Genomic DNA, 25392 nt, shown 5'->3' on the forward strand with positions numbered 1-25392 from the left:
GATCGAACGGTACGCTAGGGCACCAATGTGGGTGATAAACAGGGTGTCCGCTCCCTCCGGAGTCAGCGAGAGAGGATGGCGAGTTGTGTCCGTTCAAGGGCGTTTGGCCGCCTCTGGGAGACGCGGGGTTGCCCCTCAAACGGTCCTTCTTGCAGATCATTTTGCCATGACGACACTCTACCGCGACCTCCACAACGCCGCTTCTCTCGCTCTCTCTTTCTATCTCAAAAGTTCGTGTAATGTTATTGTTTACGCTTTTGCTCCGTCAACTGCCTCCTTTGCGGAGGCAGAGATGGTGATGCAAGGCGTGCGTCATCGTCTACGCGTACGTACTACACCCCTTTCCTAGGCGCGCTCTCGCTCTCTGATGTTCCGGGGCGCTCTCACACGGTGAACTTCAGGGATATGAGGAAACCTGTTTGTGAGCGCCGCTCCGTACTTTGCGGAAAGCGCGTTCGGTGTGCTTCTCTTCGCATCAGTTGTTCTTTGAATTAAGCGAAGTTTCTTTTCGAATAAACTGCGAGCTGCTGACTCGCGCTTGCAGCCGACGTCTCTCTCCGGAAGGCGCCTCAATGGAGCTGATTGGTCTGCCTGACTGGCTGTTGTTTGCGGCCACCGCCTGCATTCTGCTCTACTTGTGAGTGCCTGTGGACGCTGCTCTCTTTCTCTCGCTCTCTCAGCTTCTGCTGGTATTGATGCTATTGCTTTCCTCTTAACTGTGCTTACTTGTACGCTCTCCATTTTTCAAGGTGAAGGGTACGGTAAACACTCTTTTTTTTTTTTACACAGCGATGCCAATGAGACAACTTGGTGCCTCGTGTGAAGTTGCTGGTCTCTTCTCCTTTTTTTCTTTTTGGCAAGAATGCTTTGTCATAAAATAATTAGGAAAATAACACGAGGAGACACTAGCAAGTGTTTATTGTTTTACAATATCGAAGAGATTTGCTGGGTTCACTTACATCGCTCCTGCCCTTTTTATGACTATAGGTATGCAGCAAGGAACCGAAACTATTGGAAGAAGCAGAATGTTGTGCACGAAGCTTTCTCTCTGGTGATCGGCCCAGCGCTGCGAATTTTTTACAAGGTGAGAATTGAAATCAGCATGTTTAGGGGCGGATTAATGAGCAACATAGCTTGCATGCTGGGTACATGGTTCATAGTTTCAAGAAACAGCATACACCATTCGAAAGGCAGACACAATTTCGAAGGACACATGACAAGCGCTGTCTAGGGGTAGATATGGGCTGCCTGGCCTTAGCGCTTCATACGGCTCGGTTAAAGCGGGGCTTTATATGTTGGCTGGTAGCTTAGGCTATCGCGTCATCGCGAAGGTAGAGGCTTTCGCCTCATCGCAGTTTAGTGGTCCAAAGTGCCCCCTAGAATTCTTTTTGAAGCGTGCTGTACAGCTTTATGAAATTATGAGTAAATCTTCCAAAGGGAGGCTATGGAGGGTAAGGTGAGGCTTCAGGCAGTAAAGTGAATTAAAGGTAGCCAAGGGCTTTTTTGTCTGAAATCTCTAGGTTTTGTGCGGAGAGGTTGGATTATTCTGTGCTGATAATACTGCAGGCTTCTATAATGACAACGCAGGATGATGCCTTAATTCACTTCAAAAATAGTTAAAGCCGTTATTGTTTTGATGGCCTAATTGAAAATATTTGCCCATTCTACGGGGGTTTAAAATTTAAAGAAATAATGCATTTTGCTATCCTTTTTCCAAGATTGTCCCAGCCATTACGCTTTTCATAATTATGTGCTTTTTTGTCTTAAATTCACTGCCTTGTAGCTTGATTACGTCGAGCTTTAAGTTTACAGTAGCAACGATTTAAATCAAACAGATGAAAGTTTCGAATGTGGATGCCAACTGGGTCGGTGGGCAATGCTGACCCACTTTGCCGGCCGAAGCGAATACCCGCATACCCTCAGAGAATCAACAGTCCAGGTGGATTAACGATAAGTCGAATTTTACGAATTTGTCCGTGATGGCTGCATGCACACAGAAGGGTTAATAGTGTTGGAGCAGCTAAGGTCAAGGACAGCTCAGGAATATTTTTTGCGGAAACCGCTTTTACTACCATTTGTCTAGGAGACCATTAGATATCCTTGCTCTGGAAGTTTGCCCTTGTTGCAAGCGTATTGTATATCGTGCTCCAAGTACTAGATGCTTCATAATTAGAGGTGTATGCATACGTGACATTGAAATGCGCCCTTATGTTTTGCGGGGCGTACACATAGTAATTTTTTTTTTATGCCTCACGTAATGACAGCGAGTAATGGCGCTTTAGCATTTCGATCACTTGCCTGACTGAAACTGCTTTTTGATTGTCATGAAACTACGTTGCTCAAACACGTGGGTAGAAAAAATCTATTTCACAGTGCTCATCTTCCGGGCGCAAATGTTCGGTAAAAAAAAAAGAAAAAAAAAAACATGTCACCACGCTGGTTGCAGTTCGTGGGCAAGCGCATCCAGATTTCATTTGGAGCGTTGCCGCTTTTTGTTGCACCTTATAGGAGACTTACCGCGCAGGTGAGCTATTCGCAAGAAATGTTTGCGGAAAAAAAAATATATATTTCCACCGGAAATCAAATCACTATCCCTCCGATCCTCCACCGAACGCACAAAGAATTTCTCCACGCCGGGATCGGGGAAAACCGATCGTAATTCACCTTGTTTAGCGTGAAGATGATAGTAGGGCTGACAATGACAATGCAGTTAGTGAAAACATTCCTTTAAAGTGGCCTCCGTCATTTCCGCTCTTGAGCAGAATTAGGCGGGGTCTTGTAATTTTTATTCACTGTTTTTTTCTTTCCCGTCTGCAGCCGGTCCATGAAATGGATCACGATCGTTACCTAAAAATGGGTAGAGTTTTCGGGTAAGCAGAATTATGCGTTCCACGTGAAGCCGTGCCTTTGTCCATTGTGGAATCGCTTACGCGTAATTCGCTCTTTCAGAATCTACGAAGGAGGAAAACCTACGCTGATGGTCGGCGAACCTGAACTCGTGAAACGAGTGCTCGTGAAGGATTTTCCTTCACTTTGTAACAGACGGGTAGGTCCTATATTTTGTTTACTCGCAGCCGTGTTTGGAGCTTTTTAATGACCCCGTACGCTTGCAAGTAAACCCTGCCGAGAATAAACACGGTTCCAAGCAATCCGTCTCTCGAAACGGGAAGCGTTTATTGCTCCGTGTCGCAAAAGGCCGAGTGGAGCCAGTAAAGGAAGGCAAATAATAATTCCCAGTACAAGCTATCTAATTCGCAAAAGGGTTATTAAGAAAGTACGGAGGGACGTCATTAAGGAAGCTGTTCTGTTCGTCAGTAGGCCAGTCATGTCATGTTTTTTTCTATCTCTCTTTTGTGGAGCGTGTTCGTTGATGTGTATGCAACAAGGCCAGTGGCCGCGAAGGCAGCTCAATATTGTTCGCTCAGTTCCCCTTAAAAAATCGAAAACGTTCTGTTATAAATAGGATCGCGCTGCTAATTCATACAGCGTTTAAGTACTGTACATAGCCTTGCGCCGGTTGACCTGGTTTACGTGTAAGACGTCCTGGTCTGCACTTGCGTTGGTAACATCTTCGTTAGTCTGATGATCGGAGCAATTATAACTGGTAGTCAACTAGGTGCACACTGCCAAGTAGGCGGACCTTACCACCTTATAAGGGGCGTCAGTTTGGTTTAGTAATTCTGGGCCACATGATACTGCAAGACGCTACGGCGGCGTATATACCACGCGGCAAGTGCTGCTCGCATGGACGTAACGTTGTTTGAAACGACAAGTGACACCCACCTTATTGCAAGTAGATTGAGCTGGTAGTTTACATCCTGGGCAGACTGTTCGCACACTAGTTTTTCCACAGCTTCGGGCACTGAAACACAGTAATATATAACGAAAGGGGTGATCGCTGATGACGGTTATATTCTTGCTTGACGAAGGCGTGAATTTCATCATTTTATTTAAAGCAGTATTTACCGGAAAACATCTGATTCCCGCTTTTTGTTACAACAGCCGCTCCAGTTCTTCGACCCTATTCTAGATAACATGATGAGCATTGCCTCCGCGGAACGCTGGAGAAAGATCGGACCCTCTGCGAGCCCTGCATTCACCACAGGAAAACTCCGAAGGGTAAGGATACTTAATTGCGAAGAATGTGCGTGCTCGTGTAAAGCATGTGCGAAGCTCATGTGATTCCAAAGACAGGAATGTGGTTGTGATGGGTTTCGGTTTGATGGCAGATACAAAAAAAAAAGGAAAGAAAATAGTATAAGTTTAATTTGTGTCTACCGTTATTATTTGCCATTTTGAATGAAGTATTCTTGTCACTTAAGCATCTGTTTCATGAGTATAGTGTGACCCATGACTATTCGAAGTAGCCCAATGACATCAGGCAGACGCCACGAGGCAAACGACCCAGGTTGTGGGCTGGTACGCTTCGATCTGTTCGAAATATGCCGACCGTGATGGTTGACGCTAATCTATGTCTGCTTCAGATGAACGACTTGATACAAGACTGCGCCAAGATAACTTCTGAGCATATGAAGAATGCCGCCCAGATGAAAAAAGACGTCGATATTAAGCAGTGAGTGAAGAACTTAACCTGCCTGAGCCTAAGAAAAGTAGACGTTCTTTACTAGACACTTATGGCTGCTGTTAAAGTTATGGGTAAATTATTAGATACTCTCTCTCTCTCTCTCTCTCTCTCTCTATATATATATATGTATATATTGCTGCGAAACCTTCAAAACTGTATTTGTTGTTTTTTAACAGCCGCCGCCTTAAGGCCTTATCACTCTGATTCTGGATCGCGTATCAGTTCTGTATTCTTTGTTTGTTAATGCTCGATGTCGCGAGTCACACCTTTATCACTTTCGTTGTAGCGCGAGATCCGTCCCGAAGATTCCGGCCACTCGTGTCTTTCTACAATGTTTCAGCGTGTGCTGGTAGCTGTTTGCGACGTTATCTGGATTGTTCCGAGTAGCCTTTAAATTGAGCGTTGACGAGTGTGACGGGCATTCTTTGTTCGACGATCGACGAGCACGTTTGTTGCTATCGCCGCCGCCGAGTTGCTTAGTTCTTTTGCGGGCGGAAGTGAGCCCAATGTAAGTTAATTTCAGTACCATCAAGCTTGTGTCTCCTTTTGGTGTCTACGGCCTTGTCACCACTACGTGACAATATATATATATATATATTGTCACGCCACTGACGACGAGGAAGAATTGTGCTGGTCTGGGAGAAGGAGAGGAGAAAGCGTTGGTGCCTGGTGGCTAGTAGGCTTCACCTTCTCCCACTGCCATATCACTGTAAACAAACACTCCTTTTTTATTTCACCGTAACAACTTGGTGGAAGGTGCTCCGTTCGATCCCTAAGTACGGCGCAGCAAGACCAACTTGAGTTTTGACGTAGTCGCCGCCTTGCTGGACTGCCACCGCTTCCAACAATCATGGACCACACCGAATCTAACCGGGCCAGCCGCGGTGCTGCAAGTCAGGCTGGTGAAAGGCCTGCCCCCTCCAGCTCTGTTCCCTGCCAGCCTTACCGGGAACCACGACTGTTTGCAGGAGAGGACGTCGAGGATGTTGAGAAGTGGCTACTTCATTATCAACGAGTTTGTCGGTACAACCAGTGGGACCCTATCACCATGCTCACAAATGTAGATTTCTTTCTAACTCACACGGCTATGACCTGGTTCGAGAATAACGAGGACAATTTGACAACTTGGGAACGGTATGCCACCGAGATAAAACAGCGTTTTGGTGACTCTGTACCGAGCAAAAAGCGGGCTGAGCAGACCCTTGCTCTAAGAGCTCAATTGCCGGATGAAACTTGTACCACTTATACAGAAGAAATCCTCAGATTGTGCAAATGTGTGAATTCCAACATGACCGAAGAAGACAGAGTCGGCCACATTTTGAAGGGCATCGCGCCGGACGTGTACAACTTTTTAATTGCCAAAGACACATTTGAAACCGTCTCCGTTGTTATTAAACACATCCGCGCTTTTCAAGCTCTCAAAACCCGTCGTATTGCGCCAAAATTTGGGCGGCTGGCCAACGTGCCTACCGTGGCCAGCCTTGATGACCATGCCCAACTAGATCTTCCGTCGACGATCCGGCAAATCGTGCGGGAAGAACTCCTGCGGCTAAACCCACTTCCCCTGCACAAATCTGCTGAGGTCTCTGTCCAGAGGATCTAGACGGCCGGCTTCACCACCACAAGCGATTACAGTGCAGCCTATCGCGCAAGCTCCTGAAGTTGCAGCTTCTATTGACTATCCTCCTATACATTTCGCCAACCGGAATGCGCCGATGCCTGACGCCCCAAGGTATGACGTCGCCCCAAGTGCACATAGATCTTCCATTCGATCTACCAGGATTCCTGAGCAGTATGAGCATTCAGCTAGACCTACGACGCGCCCAGCTGTTCCTTGCTCTTATCCACAACAGCATTTTCTACCTTCCGCGCCGATATGCTACCGCTGCGGCGTCAAATGTCACATCCCCAGGTACTGCCGCAGTAGGTTCCCACCTCGCTATAACTGTCCGACGCCTCCAACAGTACCCAACAATCGGCAATACAGCCCCTTTTTTTCAGCAATCCAATACTCAGCGTGGGTATTACCGCAACATCCATAACCAGAATCTCCGCTACCACTCCCCGGCATCTGATAGAAGTGTTACTCCTCCACCCGCCTTCCGTGCGCGTCGTTCTCCATCACCGCGGCGGCGCTCCATGTCGCCTCAGCAGGAAAACTAACCAGCGCGACCAATGGGGGTGAGGCCGCTGGAAATGTGCTGTGTGCCAACATCCCTCCAACTATAATGCTCAAAAACAAAATTCGTGTGTTCATTGATGGTGTGTATACATTACCTTTGGTGGATACGGGTGCGACTGCGTCTGTGATGAGTAATGAGTTTAGGCTCTTGTTGGGACGCAAAGTGATGTTTGAATATGACCGTGCTTCAAGGTTTTGTGGTGTGAGTGGAGAGGCGTTGCGGCCACTGGGTGTGTGTAGTGCGCAAGTGTCTGTGGGTGGTGCAATTTTTCAAGCCGAATTCGTAGTCTTACCCCACTCTACGCATGACATCATTTTAGGAATGGACTTCGTAAAGTTTTGTGGCGCTACCGTGGACTACCGAAGTCAAGAGATTCAATTTGACGGCTCGCATCTGCCGACTCTTTTTGATAGTGGCCGTAATGAAGACACAGTTTTTAGTATTACTGAAGACACAGTAGTTCCACCTTTGTCTGCCATGTTCGTCCCCGTGTCTGCTCCACTTCTTGACCAGGTTTCATTTCAGGCCGTGGTGCACCCAGTTCACTCAGGATGCCTGAAGAAAAATGTTATTATCCCTCACTGTATGATCTCCGTGCATCACGGTAGTGCCTTGTTATAGACAATCAACCCATTGTCCGAGCCCGCAGTTTTACCAACGCGATTGAAGCTTGCCTCCTGTGGACCCGATGCGCCCCACGTCGTTGCTTTGGTCACAGATGCTACGAGTGCCACCGTACCTCTACCTGCTGATGAAACTTCGATCTTCCGTGTGATCAGCGCCGATCTCAGCTCACGTCAACGCCGTACTCTTGTGGATTTTCTTCTACCGTTTTCGCCTATGTTTGACTTTTCTCAAACAGATGGACCGACCTCTCGCCCTGCACATCGGACCCATCATACCATCGACACTGGTTCGCCTCGTCCCATTCGTCAAAAGCCATATCGCGTGTCCCCATCTGAGCGCAAAGTCATTCATGAGCAAGTGGAGGACATGCTACGGAAGACGGTGATACAGGAGTCATCTAGCCCCTGGGCTGCCCCTGTCATTTTTGTACGCAAGAAAGAGGGTTTGTGGCGATTCTGCGTCGATTATCGGCGTCTAAATTCTGTTACGAAAAAGGACGTCTATCCTCTTCCTCGCATAGACGATGCCCTCGACTGCCTCTCTGGTGCGTCCTATTTTTCTTGTCTTGATCTCAGATCTGGCTACTGGCAAATTCCAATGGACCCTGCGGATAAGAAAAAAACAGCCTTCGTAACGCCAGATGGCCTTTATGAGTTTAATGTTATGCCATTCGGGCTGTCTAATGCGCCAACCACATTTGAACGCTTTATGGACACAGTTTTGCGCGGCTTAAAATGGGACATTTGTCTTTGCTATCTGGACGATGTCGTCATATTTGGGAAATCCTTCCAAAAGAACACAATTACCGTCTAGTACGCGTCTTGAACTGTCTGCACAATGCCGCCTTAATTCTAAACTCGAAAAAGTGCCGCTTTGGAGAGCGCCAAGCGCTGGTGCTAGGACACCTTTTCAATGGTGATGGTGTCACTTTGCTGACGTCGCTTATCCAATAACGTGCCTTCTCAACAAAAACTCCACTTTTGACTGGACACCAGACTGCGGCGCATCATTTCGTCAACTGAAGTTTCTTTTAATATCGAAATCCTTCCTACGTCACTTCGATCCTGCTGCAGTGACAGAAGTTCACACGGACGCTAGTGGAATCGGTCTCGGGACAGTACTTGTCCAACGGCACGATGAACGAGAGCATGTTATCGCGTACGCAAGTCGTACCCTGAGCAAGCCCGAGCGAAACTACACAGTCACCGAACAGGAATGCCTGGCTGTAGTTTTCGCTGTGCAGCGTTTCCGTTCATATTTGTACGGACGGTCGTTTACTATCGTAACTGACCATCATTCACTCTGTTGGCTGCGGAACCTTCGAGACCCATGTGGTCGCCTCGCACGCTGGGCCCTCCGGTTACAAGAATATGACTTTGGCGTGGTGTACAAAAGCGGGAGGCGTCATGCAGACGCGATTGTCTTTCTAGGATGCCAATTGCCACGACTGGACCTGACAGCGACGATTTCGACAATTATATAACGACCCTCGAGCCAGTGTTCCCCGACACGAATGTTTTCAAAACGGAACAGCAACATGATAGCAGTCTGCAGCCTCTCTTTGCCGCCGCTCAAGCCAGCTTACCTACAAGCCGTTTTTGTGTGCGTGATGCTCTTCTATGGAAAAAGAGTTATTCGCCTGTCGGCCAGCGATACCTACTAGTAGTTCCCAAGACGCTGTGCACGGACGTATTGCGTGTTATGCATGATGATCCAACTTCTGGGCATTTGAGATCGGTTCGAACACTTCACCGTGCTCAAGAAAGATTTTACTGGCCCAGAATGCGCTCGACGATTGAACAATACGTTGCCAGTTGCAAGCAATGTCAACGCCACAAACGTCCAACTGCAGCTCCATCTGGCTTGCTGCACCCTCTGAAGACCCCGACAGCTCCGTTTGATCAAGTAGGCATTGACCTCGTAGGTACGTTTCCGAAGTCCGTGGATGGAAATCGCTGGATTGTAATCTGCGTGGACTATCTCACACGTTACTGTGAAACCGCCGCTCTTACATCTGCTACGGCGCATCAGGTGTCGCTTTTCTTGCTTCACTCAGTCATCTTACGACACGGGCCGCCATGAATTGTCATCACTGATCGGGGCCGACAATTCACTGCTGATGTTGTTGAAGAGCTCATGCGTTTATGCGGCGTAACTTTCCGACACTCGACGCCATACCATCCCCAGACAAATGGCTTGACTGAGCGTATCAACAGAACGCTTATCAACATGCTAGCCATGTATGTGGACGCAGGGCATAATAACTGGGACACCATACTACCCTTCATCACGTAGGCGTTTAATACCGCCACGCATGAGACGACTGGGTACAGTCCATTTTTCCTGCTCTATGCCAGACAGCCATGCTACTCCCTGGATACTATCCTGTCCTTCACAAGCCGTTAAGACCCCTGCCTGGCTGAGACCCTCTGTCTCGCCGAAGAACCTCGGAGAATCACCCGATTACGGTCTGGTGCTTCACAAGAACGTTCTAAAGTGCGATACGATGCCAGTCACCGGCGGGTCACGTACTCTGTAGGTGATTTAGTCTGGCTGTGGCGTCCAATTCGGCGCCGTGGCCTACATCAAAAACTCTTGGCCCACTATGACGGCCCATATGTGGTTGTCAAACGCATCAGCGATTTAACTTATGCAATAGCCCGCTTGACAGCATCAGGTCGTCGGTCTGCCAAAACCGAACTATGTCATGTTGCCCGCTTGAAGCCGTGTCAGCCTCGCACGACTCACGAATACCCCAAGAGGGCTTAGGCTGAGTAGGGGGGAAATGTCACGCCACTGACGACGAGGAAGAATTGTGCTGGTTGGGAGAAGAAGAGGAGAAAGCGTTGGTGCCTGGGGGCTAGTAGGCTTCACCTTATCCCACTCCCATACCACTGTAAATAAACACCCCTTTTCTATTTCACCGTAACAATGGTATATAGATCCGGTGTCTAAGCTAAATGAGCCATTGTTTTAAAATACAGTAAGAGACCAGTGAGAACAACTGAGAGCTGTTGAAGGTCGCCCGTCTTAGTCTGCATTATTTTTGGTTCACGAAAGTTAATTGGTTTGGTTTGAGAGATTTACGTCCGAAAGCAACTCAGGTTATAACAAAATTTAATAAATTAGCAAAGATTAGTTAGTAGATTGTATTATTGACTCTAGGAATGTAGTATCAATTAAAAGTTGCAGATCGTTTCGAAGAATGGCTATAGCTGTGTTGTTTTCATCAAGCTACGATTTGGGAAGCTTTATTTATCGGCTTTCAATGACCAGTAAACAAGCTGGTAGATTAAATCATTGGTGCATTGCAACACAAAACTTCATCGGAGAGCCGTCCAGATAAAAGCAAATTTTGTGATCTGAGGTGCGTGTTGGTACTTTGAAGTGGCGCCGCTTTCACGCGGAAGCTTTTTTTATTGCACAAGTTGTCGCTTATGGCCGGTAAATAAAATATTTTAGTAAACCCTAGCTTGATGCAAATAGTGGAGCTGTCCAGTGTTTGGACGATCAGCAATATTTATATGCATAATTTGTTTTTCAAGCCAATAATTTAAAGGGTAGAATATGTATCAGTCTTTACTAATTGATCATCTTTGGCGAACAAAAAAAAATATACTGTAGGTTAAGCTAGGCGACTCTCGGCTGCCCTCAATTGGTTTCACTGCATAGGGACACAGCGTCGTTAAATCCTTAGTTGCATTTAGCTGCTTATACGCATGCATCCTCAAGACTGGACTAGTCGGTGATGAAACTAGACAGCATCAATGAGCGCTTATAAGGAGCGAGGCGCGTTGAGGGCGAAAACTTAGCACTACAGTGCATCTGAACCATTAAAGTCATACTGTTACCTTTAAATGGATACTTTCCTTTATAGCCAGCCAGGAAGGGTGTCCCATATGTAACAGTGGTGAATGGACATTAGGCAGAATTTTATGCTAAGTTCGGGGCTGTGCACGCAGTTGATGACTGGAACCATCTGAGAGATTTATGGCAAAATTGCGATCACTGAGGGACAGATGTTTTGTGTGGACAGCAGGAAAAGTATAGGGACTCAATTGGCCTGGAATAAGCTTGTGATGCGGCTTTAACACGTAATACCATTTAGAGCACATGATTAGCATAATGTATAATTTGAGCTATATTAGTTGGTTTTATAGGAGTGTTATGGTTCATAAGCGAATGCGGCTATCAGCGCCAAGCACAAAGCGATTTTCTTTAAGCTAATGTTTACAGTACTAATGCCTAAACTAATAAACTGATGTCTACAGTACTACATATTGCATTATATTCATGTTTAGCAGTTTGTAATAAACCTTGCAAGATTTCTGTAACTTACACAAGTTTCCAACATTAATTTGATGTTCTCTGCTGCGACGTTCTGTGATGCCATAGCTTGAATGCTCCATCTCTAGGAGCTCGGAATGGCCAAGAGTTTCGTGTTTATGCAGACATTAGAGGCTTTAGGTTATCTGTCTAGTTATCTTAAAGATCATACGTCATGTCCAGCCTAACACATTTATTGTAGAACTTGTTATCATACCTGAAGCTGTTTGGTTTTACTAAAACTATCCACAAATATTTCTGCTACCAAAAATGCCTGTTCGCAGGTTTTACGGACACTACGCACTTGACGTTATTGCCAGATGCGCCTTTGGAACAAAGCTCGACTCGCACACCGATGGAACCAACGAATTTGTATCGAAAGCGAGGAAGGCGTTCTCTGGTGGCGTCACCTTGCCGCTACTACTGTTGTGTGAGTACATAACCTTCCTCGTCACACTATGCTAATTAAAGATGGACGGAAGCGAAATAAACCGCAACGCAGTGAATTGATTATATGTGCGGCTATCTTTCAGTCCTATTTCCTGGCTTAATGAAGGCTCTGAAAGTGAAAGCTTTCAACTCGGAAGTTTTCCAGTACTTCAAGGACGTTTCCGTTAATATTATACAGAAAAGGAAAGAGAAGCACGTGGTGAGTGCCGTATAAAAATTTTTATTTACTTATGTTTCCACTTTTTATTGCTTTGTACATTCTATGTGGAAAGTGTAGAGCCCAAGTGTTGTGTATCTCAGCTGTATATTGTACCTGTTGTAGCATACGTAGAAATTCTGACAGTTGGGTGAATGAGGCGGGAAGTTTGTCCTGGGTTCAGAAGGCTTTTAATGCTGGAAATGCATGCAGCATGGCGACGGAGTAAATTAAGCTCCTTGGGCTCTATACGTTTGGCAGAAGGTAAACGCACACTTATACTTAAGGCGTTAGCAAAGCCTTTGTATACCGCGATAAGTAAGAAGCCCAGCTAGCATGCGTCAGTAAGCATGTGATGAAACTGTATCAAGATGGCATCGCTGGTGGCTTTACGCTAACAATTTTAGACTGAAGTTCGCTTTTCCTATTCGTAGCGCCATGAGGACTTCCTGCAGCTCATGATGGACGCACAGGAAGGGGTTCTTGCTGATGCTCCGGAAGTCACTTCCGGGAAGGTGTGTTCGGAAATTTTCAACCTCGACTCTGATGTGAAGAAGGACATCACCTTTGTTTCCAAAGGTGAGAGCGCCAGCGGACAATGCGGTCAGATGCTGCAGATTTTCGGGTCAAACATGTAGGTTCGGGATCTCCGGCTGTACAGATAAGTTCCGGCAATTAACTGCCCTCGCATTTCTGTAAAAGCAGTAAACACTGAGCAAATTAGGGCCATATGAACTAACCCAAGTAGCACAAAGTGGGCTATGACGGGGGGGGGGGGGGCGCGTTGGGCCCGTGAGGGCAGCCCATACGGGCCCTATGCAGGATTTGCAACACGTACCCAGAGGGGCCCCGCGTGGGCTGCCTAATTTCGCCGCGATCGGTCCCAAACTGTATCTGTGTGGGCAGACCAAATACGACTGCCCGCATTCAGCCCAATTAGGGCTGCCCGCATTCAGCCTAGGTAGACGAATGTGGGCAGCGCACCAGAACCATTAATAGGTCCCACGTTTGTGCAGGCAATGACATCCCATTGATCAAGGTTTTAATTTTTGAGTCGATTAATCCCTCCGATGCCTGAACTGTACAGGCGCGAGATTTGCGAAAGCCAGTTCGTTTCGGGCTGACCCACGTGCTGCCCTCATGGGTTGAATCTGGCATTTTCAGGGCTGCCCAAGTTCCAGTAGTTTAGTGTGAAACATTAAGCACTATTTTTTTGCTTGTATCCGACACTCAGTAACATGAGAGAAATTTATTCCCAACACTACAATAATGTGGGCTGGCCCACATCACCCTAACTTGTTGGTCTGAATATTTATTTCGGTGCTGCGTGCAGAATAGTAATGCCGTAGGAAACATTTGGAGGTCGTTCAGTACATACTCGTAAAGCGGAACAGTTACTGTTGCATATATTCTGTCGATACTTCATAATTAACGTAGTTTGTAGAGTAAATATAGATAGTCTTTATTCATTGCATAGATATGCTTAGGATAGTTATGTGAAACCTCCAGAAGAGGCAATTAGTGGCCGGTATAACATGTTTTACATAAAAAAGGTGCATTAAAGATAGGGTGGAGACGTTGCAGAGCAGTATGCCCGCCTACAGACAATTTGGGGCCCACTGGGGCCTTTCATGGGCCGCCCCAATTGGGCTGACCTTATTTTTACCGCATGGACTACGAATATATGTTGCATTTTCCAGCAAGTACCCCAAGAAATACCCCTGTGGGCAGCGTGGGTGTGTGCTCGCTTTTCAACCCGGCCGCAAACCATGCGGGACCTATTCAGTTTTTGCAGCCCCAATCGGACTAGCCCGTCTTCCATTTGCTTTAGGCCCATATTTGCATCACATTTGCCCTAAATTGCCCCGCAAGAGACCGATGCGGGCAGAAGCGGGAAGGAGTACTTGCCTGTCCCGCTAACGGCCATGCGGAAATTATCTAGATTTTTGGTGGGCAGCCCTATTTGGGGCAGCCCAGGAATTTTCTGCATGAATTCCACATTTTCGTCTGACCTTCCCTCAAGTACCCCTCAAGGGTCCCATCTAGGAAATGTGCGGGCATACCCGTATTTAGCCCCGCCGCGGCCCATGCGGGACCTATCCGGCTTTTGAGTGGGCAGCCCCAATTTTATTAGCCGAGGCTTTTCCTACACAGAGCCCAAATTTTATTTGCATCGGCCCTAAAATTTCCCAAGCGGGACCCTAGAGGGCCATATGTGGGAATATGTAATCAGTTAGCCCTTTCCACGCCTATATGATGCCCAGATGGAAAAAGCAGGGGCAAGTCCAATTTGGGCTTGCCCGCTTGATCCCTAAAAGGGGCCCTCATGGGTGTTATTGTGATTACCCAAGCCCAACTTGCCCGTACGGGCCCCAGGTGGGTCACGTAATGTTTGCTACTTGGGAAGATATAGGCGCTATGACAGGCGGTTGCACAGAAGACTGATAGTATTTTGAATACGGCCTTAAGTTAAAGAAAAGCTTGTTTTTATATATTGTTTTCTCCAGTGGCGGGAAGCAGAACACAGTTATGACATGTTGATGAGCGAACTGTTCAACTGAGAGGTAAGAGTTAACTTTCAACTATTGTGTTTAGATTTGCAGAAGTTCGTAGCTCTCCAGTATCAGTGGCCATGCCAGCTCTTATGGTTTCAAAAGTCAATTTCCTATGGCACTGCAGGGGCAACGAACTATGGCGCTTCACACCCGCCAAAGCGAAACCGCGCTGCTATAGAGTGCACGCAGCCACAATTTGAAGGGCACGTTAAGAGGCGGCGCGAAGTTCACGTTCTCTCCACGGGCCGCCTTGTATTGGTGGCCGCTTCATAGCTCGTGATGTCAGTAACAGATGCATAAGGGCAAAAAGTAAATGGACTTTGTACAAAGCCGGCTTTTTAATTCTTGAGCCGATTCGCCGGTGGTGTGTACATTCTTACGCCACATTTCAACAGTTGTATGTAGTGAAGCACGGAGGCATCCGACGAGACAAACTTTTGTGAATGGAGAATAACCACTGTCCTAACCTTTCAAGAGTTTTAATTTTCAACGTACCGTTAGCACTGCATTATACGGTTCAAAAGCAAGCCATATGGCCTAATGACCTTTGACAAAGATTGTATATATGGCGTCTCTTACAAAGGAAAAGCAAAACAGCAGTTGCCAAAGGAGACTTCGAAACCAATGTTAACGGCCGTGCCAAAGCAAGACACCCTTCTGTTTTCATACTTCGTCAACCTCCCCGTATTTGCTAGTTTGGCATTGCTGATGGCTAGTGTGTAAGGCGATTGGCTGCGCTGCCACAACAGGCCGATGCCATTGGTTGGAGGGCCTCTTTCGAATAGCATTTTCCACTTCATTCTTGAGGCCTGCCCGACTATGTAGGCACGCTTCTCTTCTTGAAGCTTTGAATTTTGTGAATGGAATAGCTCTCTTTGTTCTGCGGTGCTGTTTGTTGGGCATGCTGTGCGAGCCGCACTGCGTCGTACAAAACCAAAAACAAAAAAACTAAAGCTGGTCTTGGTCCATTTGGAAACGACTGCACGTTTCTTCCCACTTCACACTGGAATAATCAGTGAACAGCGACACGCTCTCAAGGATTACTGGAGGTTACGCTTTGTTGTATCTGACGTTGTATGTGTTCGAAAGGTTGCACTTCTTCATTGTTTTATAAACGATTGGAACATCTAAAAGCATTTTTTTTGTCCCTAAAATAGCGTGCTGCTATTCGCGCGTTGACTGGCTGCTCGTACGTTTTCCTTAATTGTAAACATTTTTTTTCCAGCGCTGTCTGAAGATGAAGCCTTGGCGCAGTGCGTCCTTTTCTTCCTGGCTGGACACGACACAACTTCCTGGGTCCTTGCGTTCGCCGCCTACCAGCTGGCACTGAACCCGGACGTACAGGCCAAGCTTCGCAAGGAGGCCGACGAATGTTTCGCCGCCCATGTAAGTGGCAGCGTTCTATTGTTATCGGAGATGGAGTGCCATCGGCTTCCACAGAGAGCAATATTGCGATTCACTCCGTCTGACGAATAAGCTTTAGCACGGTAGGTTACATAATTTGAGTACATGCATGGATATGGATCAAGCGGTGACAGCTTAGAGCGCGTGAAAAGCATTAACGGTGCAACAATTTTCGAACGTTTAGAAGTAAGTTAATTTCTTCGCTTGCGGCCTCACCACTTGCAGAGATTCTCGCAATGGGGTTTGTCCCGTTAATATAGTGTTTTCGGCCCGATACTGCCAGGAAAGTCCTTGCGGTTGTTTGGTGCGATTGAGCTCGGCTGAAAAAGGCCTTTTTCCGCTTTTCTGATGTACCGCGAGTTGTTTGAATGCTGGAGGCAAAGCAGGTGCCTCTCCGCAAAAATCTACAGCTGTTCAGGCGACGGATGATGCGACCTGGAAACTTGAAGAGCGATGTATACTGCGTGCCTGCTCAAGCGCATTGTAGTCAGCACACATCCTGCGCTAGCAGTCATGGGAGTTGGTGAGGAGGTCTAAAAGCTAAAAATAAATAAAAATCGTAGAATGATCGTTAATTAAACACCGTTACAGCGCCTTTACAGTTAACAGAACCGTAATTTGAATAATGTTTTTATTTTTACAGATGATGAAGGGCGAGTCTTGCATTGCCATTGACGGGATCGTGCTAGCTTTTTAGTGAGGCTTGTCCTCGTTCGAAAAAACTGTCGCTGATTGCTTTTTACAGCACCATTACCGTGTATAGTGTGAATGAAAGAATGGTTTGGTTTAAAGTGTCTAACGTATACATCCCAAAGCGCCTAAGGCTATGACAGACGCCGTGGTGGAGGGCTCCGGAAGTTTCGGCCACCTGGGGTTCTCTAACGTGTGCTGACATCTAACAGCATACGGGCGCCTTTCTTTTCGCCTCCACCGAAAAGCGACCGCCGCGGCCGGGATTCGATCCCGCATCCTTGGACACAACAGTCTAGCGCTTAACCACGGTACCAACGCGGCGGGACGGATGAAAAAAATGCTACGCACATGCAGGCTTAAAGGGTAACTCCGGTGGTTTTCTAATGATTTTATGTTTTTGATTGAATTAGCTTCCTCGGCGTGTTCTGACTCCAACACACACACGCGCGCGCGCGCGCACACACACTTGCACACGCGCACACACATACACACGCGCACGCACGCACACACACACACACACACACACACACACACACACACACACACACGCACACACACGCGCGCACGCACGCACGCACGCAAAAACCGTTTTTCGAAATTGCAATTAGAACTATATTTTTAAAAAGGAAAAGCAGCTAACCGAAACTGCTTTCATGGCCAGAAACGACGTCCAAGTTGACAAAGTGGTGAGACATCACACACAGTATTACAAAAACACTCGTATGCGAGTTTGATGGTGGAAATAAAGTATGGAAACCATGAAGCACTGCATAAAATGTATGAGATAGCTCAATATAAGCCTCGAAATTTCATAATCATGTGGGAAGTGGACAGTAACGCCGGTATAATGTGTGTGACGTCAGAAACGCAATGTTTCCCGCAGAAATTGTCTCAAATGAAGCCACGAAAACGGCATATTTAAAAGTTATGCTGCGCGCGAATGGATTATCGCACGGTGCCCAAATTTTGTAGAACGCTTCAGAAGGGAGAGGAGGACTTACAGCAAACTTTTTACCAGAATATTCGAATGTCAAAAAACCTCCGGAGTTGCCCATAAAGTGCAAAAATTGCGGAGGCTTATTCCGGTTACATCTAGTTATCCGAGCATAAGCCATGTTAAGCATGGTTGTGCATTGTTTGGCCCGCTGACGCACTCGAACCGGCGCGCACCTCATCTCAGTTGTTAGGGCGCTCAACTGGTGAGTCGAAAGACGCGGAATAAAATTCCGGCAGCGGCGGTTGCTTTTCGATGAAGGCGGAAAGCAAGGCGCTCTTGTACTGCGCGATGTCAGTGCACGCGAAATAACCACAAATTGTCGAAATTTTCATTGAAAATTTCTGGCACCCGGCGCCCTAACCTACCGCGTCCCTCATAAGCGGAGTCGCTTTGCAATGTTAAACACAATAAACGAAACCAATTAAACCAACCGGTTATTTGAAGAGTTGAGAGTGTACTCGATTTGTTGAGAAGTTTGAACATACTATTTCAGTCCTTTGAATAATCGAACAGAAGCACATTCGGTTCACTGCTCTAATTTCCGAATATTTGCAGGCGCCCGTAAAAAAAAATAAAAAAAAAATACGTCAGCTGAACTAACGCGGAACAATCATATCGTCCAACTTGCAGGGAAAAGAGCCAAGCCTCGATGCAGTCTCCAAACTTCCATACCTGCATTGTGTTGTATCGGAGACCCTGAGAATGTACCCACCGGCCCCAAGGTGAGTTATTTGAAACACTGACAAGAGGCCCAGTATTTTAACGTGAGAAGCTTGACATTTAATACTAGGAGCCTAACTGCAACCTGTAATCTAAAAGATGGCAATATAGTCACATATTTTATCTTTTTAACCGCCAACACTGAGATGTACTCGTCATGGACAATTCTGCATATACGACGAGTCGTGCTCGCCCGACCCGATGTAGTGCACCGCCAAGGACGAGTTTACGGCCGGCAACTGCGGTGGGTGAATTTTGATCACTTAGAGGGTGGTAGCTGGTCACAAGAAAAGAACGCGCTTTGTGCTTTCGGCGCGTGTTTTAGCCTGAGAACATTCATTTCATAATGACGTTACACTCAAATAATGTCGATGGCGGCGGTGCCTCGAGAAAAACTTTTTCTTGGTGCAGTTCTGTGTGGTGTAGGGTGCCTCAAAAGCAGCGATGCCCTCACGGCGGGACGCGGTACTATCTAGACACTCTTTGCTGACGGTCTAAATTTTTTTTTTTTACGAAAGTGACTCTCACTTCACTTGTGGCATACATGCGCTGAGGATAAGCTGACATCGGGAGTGACGGTATGCACTGAGGGAAAGCCGCCCTCAGTAAAAGCTTTTCCTGTTAAAACTTTGGTGTGCTAACTATAACCAGATACTAATGAAGTGACACATTTTTTGAACCAAATTGCATACAAAAAATATTGTGCCTAATTAAAACAATGGGCGATATTAGTACATTTTTCTGAAGTTAACTTGCCGGCTAAATAGTTAAATGTTTAACAGAAAATATGGCAAACACTTGAAGATGCAGGACATGAACATTCTTAATTTTGGGCACCTTTTCCCGACATGTTACGATAGGTTTAATTGAAAAAGACAAACAGAAACAAACGAACAAACAAATAAACAAACCATAAGCCACAAAAACAACAGGGATGCTCTTGTTAAAGCTTTTTTTTTACCACTCCAGGTGGTAGAGCAGAACTGTTGCCAAGTTTCTGCAGCGTACGTACATGGGAGTGATCTCGTTACCGTACAGACTCGAAAGATCAGCCCACCAGGACTATGTTCTCGGCGACACGGGAATCAGAGTGCCAAAGGGGTGCGTGATCGGAGTCCCCGTCTACGCGATGCACCACGACCCCGGATTCTTTCCAGATCCGGAGAAGTTCGATCCTGACAGGTGAGCGCGACGCCACACTCTTAGTGTGCGCATATATATCGAGACTCACCGAGTGTCCTGACTCGGTATAGCGTGAACGTTACGAACGGTTGTTCTTATGGGCGATGGTTGCTATATATGCACATATACGTCTGCAGGTTCAGCGAAGGAAGCGTTGACTCCATACAGCCGTACTCCTACCTGCCTTTCGGAGCTGGGCCCCGAAACTGCATAGGAATGCGCTTCGCCCTACAGGCCGTCAAACTGTCCCTCATCCATTCAGTACACAGCGTGCAGTTCGTGCCCTGTGAGAAAACTAAGGTAGGTGGGAGATTCTGAGTTCTTGCTTTTGGCGGAAATTGGGACTCGCCATTTTTCAAGTTTAGTGCAAACTCGATCAGGCCTGGTCTGGTTTTCTGAGGAATCATGAGGAATCAGTACGGCCTTTCATTGACGGGTAGAACTTCGTTTTTGAAGTTTTGCACCCTCCGCATGTTTCAGAAAATCGAAATTCGTAATCATCATCGTCATCATCAGCCTGACTGTACCCACTGCAGGGCGAAGGCCTCTCCCATATTTCTCCACTTAACCCGGTTCTGTGCTAGCTGCATCCACTTGACCCCTGCGAACTTCTTAACCTTCTCCGCCCACCTATCTTTCTGCCGCCCGCTGCTACGCTTTCCTTCCCTTGGAATCCAGTTTGTTACCCTAAGCGACCATCGGTTATCCTCTCTTCACACTACATGTCCTGCCCATGTCCATTTCTTCTTCTTAATGTCCACTAGAAAATCGGAATTGATACAGATTTTAATACGAAAAGAAACTTCTGTACTGACATTAGCAGATAACTTAAACTGATATTGGAAACGATGCAGAATGTCGACGATCGTAAACATTGCCTCAGTTATCTATGGTGTCAAAACGTTTAAATGCCAATGATCTAGATAAAATTTTTTCTAAGCCAAGCCCATGCAAAAAGATACTAGGCTGCCTTTGACTTTTTTGAACCGGATGGTGCACCACACTGAGAGTATCGTGTTTTTGCAGGGCTGTGCATTTCGGGAGTCAGCTTTGATATTTAACTAAAATTGATGTAAAGTTGGAAAGGGCCCACAAGAAAGGTGACGTGCTGCATAAATGCCGTAAATGCAGGTCACAGATAATGTGTGCAAAAAAAGGATGCAGAAAAAAAATTAAATGCAGAAATTGGCTTTGGCAAATAGCTTCTTTTTTTTCAAGTATGCTTTCGCTTACAGTGTGTCTACTAATTCATATGATGGTATTCACCTTTCAAGAAAATCAGCGCTTAGCCTACTTTAAAAAATGTAAGAAAAGAAGGTTATCTGTGGAAAGATTCGTAGCATGGACTGATATGTATTTTTATTTCATTGTAAAAAATAATCTTATCCAGCAAATTGAAGAGAAAAGGAAAGAAACCAAAAGACGCTTTAATGTGTCGTGAGACCTACATGTAGTTCTTTTTTTTTACAACGAAATACAATATTGTCTACCACTGACAATACTGTCAGCTGTGTACCTACGCTTGACTGTCACCGATAGCCCGACATTTAGGAGGTAGGACTAAAAAAATTAATTTTGCATTGCGTCTGTAGTATTTGCCAAATGATGGTTTCCAAACCAACAGATAGTGAGTTCACTCTGCAATTTGATCCCATTTTTTTGCATCCCTTTGCAGAGTTCACACAGCAATGCATTTTCTCAAATAAGGCTGTTGGCAGCCTTAGAAAAGTAATAATTTTCAACTTCGTTCGCAGGTACCACTAGAGTTCACCACGGGCATCGGTATTCTGACGGCCAAGGACATCACTGTTGGCATCAGACAAAGACCAGACCTCTTATAGGGACTTCGTGTTTTCATGCTTTTTTTTTTTTTCATTGAAAAGAACGTTTATATCGGCAGTAAATTTTATTTATTGCATTCGTCTGTACAGTTCGTCCTGAAGGAAACATGCATATATAAATATATGTTTCATTTTCATTTTGTGTTTTCAATACCTTAACCACTTTGGTGAAGGCGTGGAGGGGTCCGTACCTGATATGAAGGTTGAAAAAAAAAAGAAACTGGAAAATTTTGACAAACAAAGAAAGAAAGAAACAAACAAACATAGGTTTCTCTTTTTCTTTTCAGTGAAGGGAAAAAACTGAAAGAAACATCGAAAATTTCTTCATGTGATTTCAAGGCTTCATGTGCGGTTTCTTTTACTTTAGTCTTACTTGATGCTTTAAAAACTCCTACAGCTTGCCTCCAGGAAAGACTACAAATGAATTATCATTGCCTGTTTATAGGTTTTTATGGAGGTTAACGTCACAAAGCGGCTCAGAGGGACGTGGTAGCAGAGGGCTCCGACAATTTCGATTACATGAGATTCTTTACCATGCACTGACATCCTAAAGCACACGGGTGTCTTGCGTCTCGCTTCCATCGAAACGTGGCTGCCGGGATAGAACCCGGGACTCCCGGTTCAGTACTCGAGCGCCTATGGTTGTTCGTTTAGGATCCTTTCGGGAAGACTATAAAAAATTTTATGCCAGCGATATTGGCGCTACCATCGAAAAAAGAAGTTGTGGAAAACAGGCAAACGCTTCACCTTATGCGGCTGCGCAATCTTACCACGTGTACTTTCACAAAGCAAACAAAAGAAAACCACTACTTACAATGTATAACGCTCGATTGGCGGGGTATATTGAAACTATTGAGAAAGGCTCGCCCGCGGTGTAACATCTGGAATCATTTTCTGTGTTTGAAACGGCCACTGGTGGGAAAGAATGAGCAGAGTGCAAGTGCTCTAAAGTTGAGCAAACATTTTCTAATACGACGAGTTTGACAAGGCAACAATTGTTTAAGAGATTGGGGTAAGACATCAAGAAAATTTACGCCAATGAAAAAAAATAAAAATAAAGCTAAGCTCTGGGACTTTTTACCTCTGTAGTCATCGAGTTAATCAAGTAAGTCAGTACTTTGCAGAGGCGAACAACAGCACTTATAGCGGAAAAAAAATATCAAAGGGGATGCGTCTCTTCTACACTGTATCACCCCAGAGATGAAAATCCAAATTGAGGCTGTCATAGCTCCTCTCGATACCTTCCGAGGGCAGCTTTGCTCGGTTCGAAGCACCGTGGTCCGAAGTAAACGGGAGTGAAGCACTACGTAGAGTCCTTGAGAAATGCTTCGTTCCCGATGCTTTTGACAGAAAGGTAGATTATTACTCGTGGCTAGGCACTTACGAGTTGCTCCTGGCTACGCCAAAACCATTATTCTACTGGCCAGTCAAAACAGGCAAGAATTGTGACACTGCATGCGGAGCAAGTTGCTGGTGAAATGCGCAAAACGTCTGAAATGCTCGGAAGCGGTAATGTAGTGGCCTCAGTCACGGGCATCATGCGCCAACAACATACAAGCAATATTTGGTACTATTCCAAGTAAATTGCACATATCACATGCATTGGATATGCGGCTTGAGGCCTAAGCTTGCTTATGAATGATGTGATAAAGCTGAAGTCATTATTAAAGTTTCTGTTTTTTAGCAAATAAATTACGCTGTTCTAACCAAGCACTTCATTTTTTTTCGAAAAGTTCGAATTTTACATAAAAGAAACGCAAATTTTTCAAGGCATTCAAAATTTCATAAAGTTTTGCATTTCTAGTCCATACAAGGCTTGAATGCAACTGCAACACTCACGAATCGGGAATGCAAGCTCGATTCTAATCAAACGTTTTTGCGAAAGTGGTTAAAAAGAAACAATAACTGTTTGTCACAACGCATGAAAGTTAGTAAACTTACCGAAGAAAGTATCGGACGTCAGTTAGAGCGTATACAACATTTCATTTATACATTCCCCAAAAAACTCATTTCGATCGAAGTCCTGCACGAGATGCTCCAGAGGATGGTGGCTAGAATAGCAGCTTGGGCATGTTGGTTATGCATCTTGAGGATAACAGCGCGGAACACAGGACGGGAGCACAAGATTAGAGGACGACACAACGAGCGCTAACCAGCGCTGCAGCGCTCGTTGTGTCGTCCTCTAATCTTGTGCTCCCGTCCTGTGTTCCGCGCTGTTATCCTCAAGAGGATAGTGGTTTCATTACATATAGTTTATGTGGTTCTTGAGATAAATGCGTTGGGCGGCCGCGTAAATCCTTCGCCACGATGGCAGCGCTGACACGTGTCAGTATCATTTGATGCTCTTCTGCTGCTTATCATCGTGCAGAAATATTCGGGCCGCAGGTTTGCATAGCCCGGTAAACACTCAATGGTGCACGACTGCAAGCTCCGTCGAGGCCGTTGACTGCTGATGAGCGTCCGTGCATTGGGCGCAGAGTCACAGGCCGGCGAAGTCTCTGAGGAAGACCAGGGGGTGGCGAATGCTGCCACTGATCTTCCAGTTAGGCCGCAACGCGGGGTTGGTGCTCGGGGTGTGCACCGCACATGCTCGAATGATGGCCACCGTCGTAACGCTGCTCACCAACAGGCCCAGGGCGGTAAGGTACCAGTACCTCTGCGAAAACGAGTGGCGTACAGAGAACTGTGTGACATCGCCATTCTTCAGCTATAACCTGTTAACGAAATGGGGTGGCGAGGTTTTGGTAGCGTGGTGCCATCGACGGCGCTACACTCCTTTTTAAGCTGCATGTCGTGTACAGTTAAGTTTACTGCTGCTGGGGATGCTGCCCTCTGTGGGCTTATAACTTTTTGACTGCAATATTGCGCTTCGACAGTTTTGCACTAGGCATGTTTGTGCGGATTGAGAGAGGCTTGAGGAGGTTTGAAAAGCTGAGTTGGTAAATGGTCACACTGAAAAAAAAGAAAAAAAAAAGACAGCCCGCAGAAAACGATGGACAAAGAGAGAGAGAGAAAGTCATAGAGAAAGATAGAATTTAGCGAGCGTTTTAGTATTCGCTGTCATGCTACTCTGCGCAGGAAAGGGATTTAGCGATACACAGAAAGAGAACTGTGTGGAAATGTGAAGAAATAAAGTAGGGGGAGATAAATGGTGGCCACTAAATTCATGCTAAGGTGCATCGTCAAGCGAGGTTATGACATGAAATGATGAAATGCGTAGTCTGGCAAATGGGCGTTGTCATGTGCTCCCCTTTAATCTAGGCCAACTTCTTTTTTGTGTGCCGTTTATCTAGTATCAAAGGTGAACACTCTCCTGTCTAGGAGAGAAGCATTTGACATGAAAATAGCAAAATGACAATTTTTTTTAAATCAGTCTAGTCCATCGTCGTTCTTTTGTGCGCTGTTTTCCTATAGTTCAAGGGTGAACCTTCTCTTTCTATTTAAGAGACAAAAATTTGGCATGGCCAGTTGAACCAGCAGATTGTTCGTGAATGCGCATGCTCATGCCCACAGTCGATGAATGCCTTGCTAAACTAGCCAACGCAAAAGTCTTCAGCAGCTTAGATGCAAGAGCAGGCTACTGGCAAGTTTCCCTCTCCAAAGAGTCACGCCAGTTTACAACGTTCATCACTC

At 46.0% G+C, this 25392-nt stretch overlaps 1 protein-coding gene across 1 annotated transcript; it reads left to right on the forward strand.

The window, feature by feature from the left end:
* Window positions 1–557: 557 nt before the first annotated feature.
* Window positions 558–21759, forward strand: LOC146182614 (cytochrome P450 3A8-like). Its single transcript, XM_084608249.1, has 14 exons — window positions 558–637; window positions 988–1084; window positions 2818–2870; window positions 2950–3046; window positions 4003–4119; window positions 4485–4573; window positions 12006–12151; window positions 12255–12370; window positions 12802–12946; window positions 16148–16308; window positions 18647–18738; window positions 19775–19918; window positions 20056–20218; window positions 21673–21759. The coding sequence occupies exons 1-14, from the start codon at window positions 573–575 to the stop codon at window positions 21757–21759; spliced, it is 1572 nt and encodes a 523-aa protein (XP_084464375.1). The 5' UTR covers window positions 558–572.
* The last annotated feature ends 3633 nt before the right edge of the window (window positions 21760–25392 follow it).

This window comes from Amblyomma maculatum, chromosome 7 (genome assembly GCF_055883805.1).
Source record: "Amblyomma maculatum isolate TAMU_Amacu chromosome 7, ASM5588380v1, whole genome shotgun sequence".
Classification (NCBI taxonomy): domain Eukaryota; kingdom Metazoa; phylum Arthropoda; class Arachnida; order Ixodida; family Ixodidae; genus Amblyomma; species Amblyomma maculatum.

Bases quoted from the DNA above. Each gene is read 5' to 3' on its own strand.
- LOC146182614 (XM_084608249.1), top strand. From the start codon at position 573: ATGGAGCTGATTGGTCTGCCTGACTGGCTGTTGTTTGCGGCCACCGCC. The intron at 1,085-2,817 runs GTGAGAATTGAA...TCCCGTCTGCAG, and splicing joins CGCTGCGAATTTTTTACAAG to CCGGTCCATGAAATGGATCA. The intron at 12,152-12,254 runs GTGAGTACATAA...GCTATCTTTCAG, and splicing joins CTTGCCGCTACTACTGTTGT to TCCTATTTCCTGGCTTAATG.